Source organism: Silurus aristotelis (genome assembly GCF_946808225.1).
Source record: "Silurus aristotelis genome assembly, chromosome: 9".
NCBI lineage: Eukaryota > Metazoa > Chordata > Actinopteri > Siluriformes > Siluridae > Silurus > Silurus aristotelis.
In genome coordinates, this window is record NC_139582.1 from 15,615,756 (window position 1) to 15,620,755 (window position 5,000).

The following is a 5,000-nucleotide window of genomic DNA, read 5'->3' on the forward strand; positions in this document are numbered from 1 at the left end:
CGTAGCAAACCTTTGGCTCCATGTAGTGTGACTCCAGGTGGTGTGTGACGTGTTGGTTTTTCAGTTACACAGATGTGGTAGAGAAAAGCAACGTGCAGGTGTATAGAGAGAACATGTTCAGGTCCTCGTACACAGCTATTTACACACATGATCATGTGAGGCCACGCCCCCTACAACACAATGGTATTCATAGTGTCTGACAGACAGACACACACACTCATTCTCTTAATAAAAAAATAATATGCTCCCTTATAAAACAGTCATATGAGACATTTTTGTCATGTTAAGAGTGAGAGTGAGAAGTGTGTGTGTGTGTGTGTGTGTGTGTGTGTGTGTGTGTGTGTGTGAGAGAGAGAGACTGCACATGTCTTTAATCACGCTGTAACACATTTCTCCTTTGAGAGCCACTTGCTTCCTCTGGCATGGTGATTCCCTCTTTATTTCTAAGCTGTGTTTAACTGGAATGTCTCAGACGTGTCTCAGATGTGTCTCAGACGTCTCTGCTCTTCTCTGTGACTACATTGCTACATTGACTAAACTTGCAGATGTTCCTTATTTTAACCTTATTTATCTAGGCTTTTTTTCTCTGTGTGTGTGTGTGTGTGTGTGTGTGTGTGTGTGTGTGTGTGTGTGTGTGTGTGTGTGTGTGTGTGTGTGTGTGTGTGTGTGGTGCACTCTCCTGCTGATGTGCGTTTGCCTTTTCCTGCTTCCAGCCGAGCCTCTTCCTGCCAGAGAGAGAAAAAGCGCCAGCCCACGGAGTGTACACATACACACACACACACAAACACACACACACACACACACATATATTACAGCTTCTCAGGGTTAGACACAGTGTGAGGTGCCAGATCCTGAAATATTCCTCTCATCACCCCAATTTCACTTCTTTACTTCTGCTGATTAGCTGTTCATCTCTTTCTCTCTCTCTCTCTCTCTCTCTCTCTCTCTCTCTCTCTCTCTCTCTCTCTCTCTCTCTCTCTCTCTCTCTCAAATATCATGGTAATCTCAGCTTTGTCTCAGCAATCAGTCCAGCCTTTATTTTTGCATGGTAGTGGTATTCTGTGTGATGTGTGTGTGTGTGTGTGTCTAGCATATGCTGTGACACTCATGTTTTGCGCATTAACGCAATCTCTGTGTGTTTTATTCTCGTGCTTTGTGTCTGTAATCTGATCGGCTCCATTTCCACTCCACTATCATTCCTACTAACATCATTACAAAGACAGGAGCTTATATATATATATATATATATACACACACACACACACACACAGGCTGCAGTTTATGTCCTACTGTAAAGGGAACACACACTGTTAGATTGAAATTGACCCCTAACTGGGATTTTTCGAACACAGTTATTCTGATTTATATTATTATCATTTTTTTTTTATTATTATTATTATTATTATTATTACGTGTGTTTGTATGTGTGTGTGTGTGTCTGTCACTCTGGCATGTTGACCTTTGACCTGTGTGATCAGTTATGAGGAGCGAGCTCGGTATCTGGAGTCGATCGTACAGCATCACGTGGAGTTCAGCTCGTTTGAGGACTATGCGGCACGCATGTTTAGCCCCGCCCCCTTCCACCAGCCACCCAGCGAATCAGGTAAGTCATGCCTCCACTCTTTACCAAGGCATTTGGAAATGTATTTCTCAGTCCTCAGAAGAAACACTATACAATCCTCTACTACACAATACTATACAATCCTCTACTATACTATACAATACTATACAATCCTCTACTATACTATACAATACTATACAATCCTCTACTATACTATACAATACTATACAATCCTCTACTATACTATACAATACTATACAATCCTCTACTATACTATACAATACTATACAATCCCCTACTATACTACACAATACTATACAATCCTCTACTATACTACACAATACTATACAATCCTCTACTATACTATACAATACTATACAATCCCCGACTATACTATACAATACTATACAATCCTCTACTACACAATACTTTACAATCCTCTACTATACTATACAATACTATACAATCCTCTACTATACTATACAATACTATACAATCCTCTACTACACAATACTATACAATCCTCTACTATACTATACAATACTATACAATCCCCGACTATACTATACAATACTATACAATCCTCTACTACACAATACTATACAATCCTCTACTATACTATACAATACTATACAATCCCTGACTATACTATACAATACTATACAATCCTCTACTACACAATACTTTACAATCCTCTACTATACTATACAATACTATACAATCCTCTACTATACTATACAATACTATACAATCCTCTACTACACAATACTATACAATCCTCTACTATACTATACAATACTATACAATCCTCTACTATACAATACTATACTATACTATACAATCCTCTACTATACTAAAGCTGTATTATACCATACTATTGAAATATACTATACAATATTGTATTATCGTTTGTATCTGTAGAAGTATATTATATATGCAATACAATGTATAAATGTTTTACTTTTTAAAGTTTTAAATAAGAGGATGAGTAAAGTTTCAAATGCAGTTCATAAATTAAGTGTGTGCATGTGTGCATGCTTTTGTAGTGTTTGATTGTTCAGTCAGTGAAGATCTCATACTTCGGACCTGAAGCATCAGAGAGCAAAATTGGGTGTCGTTCTATGTGTGGGCGAGGCGTGCGTGTGTGCGTGTGTGTGTGTGTGTGTGGTGTATCAGTAATATATTACTGCATGAGGAGTTACTGATCATCACAGCTTTCACACTTATAATAGACATGCCTCTATTTGAGGCAAACTCCGCCCTCACGTGCGTAACTCACATTTCTTCTAAACAGTGTAAAAGTCAGTAGTTTAGTCTGAGCTCTTAATACTGCTGAACCCCTCACACACACCCAGCTCGGCTCCTCAGCAGGTCCAGAGGTGGAGATCTTCCCACCCTGAAAATCTCGAAAACCCCAATAATCATTATTCTGCTTTTTAAATTTCTTTCTTTTTATTTTTTCTTCCATTTTCTTTTGCTCTTCTGTTGTGTTTCTTGTCCTGTAGATGATAATCATACACTCATGTGTATCTAAAGGTAAGACACACACACACACACACTCATGCATGCTGTGGCTGTATTTACTTTGTCTGCAGTCTGTTTTCTTTTCACCTTTTTCCTTAAACACACACACACACATACATACATACATACATACATACATATACACACACACACACATACATTTATATACACACACATAAGAGCTGTTCAGTAATGTGTGTAGTGCTCAGTTCAGCTCATCTCATGCATGTGTAATCCAACACTAACACACACACACACACACACACACACTAAAACCTTTTTCTTACTAATCCACATCTGTTATCTGTTCTGTCGCATGGACTCACACCCTGACCACAACAAAGTGTTTACCTTCATTTGTAAACAAGTTTGTTTGTGTGTGTGTGTGTGTTTAGGTGAGGTGCTCTCATCACTTTTCTGTTTCTCAGGTTCCTTCCTGGAGAACCCGCTATGTGAGAACCCGAGTGTGCCGCTGGACCCTGCTGATTTATCTTCACCCATCTCTCCTCGAGCCAGCAAGAGCCGCGTGTCCATGAAGCTCCGACGCTCGTCTGGATCGGCTAACAAGACCTGAACACACACACACACACACACACACACACACACACACACACACACACATTAATCACAAAAACAAATCTGCACACTTTATTACACTGCTCACACACACACACACACACACGCACACGTCATAATGTGCTGATTGTTTGTAAGATACATTGCGATAAATCGTTGTTTTTGCTAAGAGGTTACTGAGGAACCTGTTGCTATGGTAGCAGTGATGCCTGGTGAAGCGTCGTCGTTCCGATCCTGCTTCTGATCTAACGTGTTACTAAGATCAAACCCGCTGCGGATCCTGCAGCGAACACATCAGTCTGCACATTTCCCTCACTTCAGTTACTGATGTGCAGTTACATAGTGAACTTCGCCGTGTGGAATAAAACACAGCCACTTCCTTCTGTTACACCAGTCTTTTTTTTATTGGCATTTTTTATTGTTGTTTTTTTTTTATCTGATCATAAAACACTACTGTTCTCTTCTGCTCTCCGAACATGACGTCCTGTTTACCACAGACACACTCAATCAGTCTGAGAACTCCGAGATACCGATCTAACAGGTAATGCAAGCTCATGGCCGCCACTTTAGCATGATGCACTTACGCGCGCGCGCGCGCGTGTGTGCGAGCGCGTGAGTGTGTGTGTGTGTGTGTGTGTGTGTGTGTGTGGATATTCCTCCATCTCAGTGTAGGATCAGACGTTGGGGAAGAAAAAAGTCTGAATATTATGGAGCTAAAATTGTCTTTATTTTCATAGAAAGAAAAGGACTTTGACTTTGAGAAAGGCCTGAGTGTGATGTCTAGACGACTGGGTCAGAGCGTCTCCAAACAGGTCTTAGAATTAGTAGAATGTTCCTGATATCCACATAAAGTGTTCCTAGGAAGAAAACTCATTTAGGTGGAATTAATGACAGTTTCATGGGCGCGCAATGCTCAGGCTAATCGTCTGGTCTGATCGCACAGAACTGAGAGGCGATGTTGATCCCCTTTACACCACCCAAAGCTCCTCAAATAGACATGACCATGGAGCACAGTGCCGTGGAAGAAGGTGGCCTGATCTGATGGGGGGGTTTTTTTCAATCATGTGGAGGCCAGGTGCAAGCATGTGTCTCTTACGTGGAGAAGAAAGGTTACCAGGACATACTAAGGGAAGAATGTAAACAAGCGGAGATCCAGATCTCACTCCAATTGAGCATCACACACATCCGATACAGAAACGCATCAGCTTACTGAACTTGCTGTTCATGTCTTGCTGCCAGACACCATATCACGTCTTCAGAGGTTTTGTGAAGGCCAGTCTTGATGAGTCAGAGCTGTTACGAGGCAGCTATGAGCTTGTGTTAGCGTGCTAGCGGTAGT

The 5,000-nt window shown here is 40.9% G+C and overlaps 1 protein-coding gene across 1 annotated transcript in view; it reads left to right on the plus strand.

The window, feature by feature from the left end:
* The window catches only part of ralgapa1 (Ral GTPase activating protein catalytic subunit alpha 1), a 46,253-nt gene that overhangs the window by 39,935 nt on the left and 1,318 nt on the right, over positions 1-5,000 (plus strand). Inside the window, exons 40-41 of the mRNA XM_083551003.1 lie at positions 1,479-1,603; positions 3,514-5,000. The exon at positions 3,514-5,000 is cut by the window's right edge and continues 250 nt beyond it. Of these exons, the coding sequence (XP_083407129.1) occupies positions 1,479-1,603; positions 3,514-3,659 (271 nt within the window). The 3' untranslated portion in view covers positions 3,660-5,000. The remainder of the gene's footprint in view (positions 1-1,478; positions 1,604-3,513) is intronic.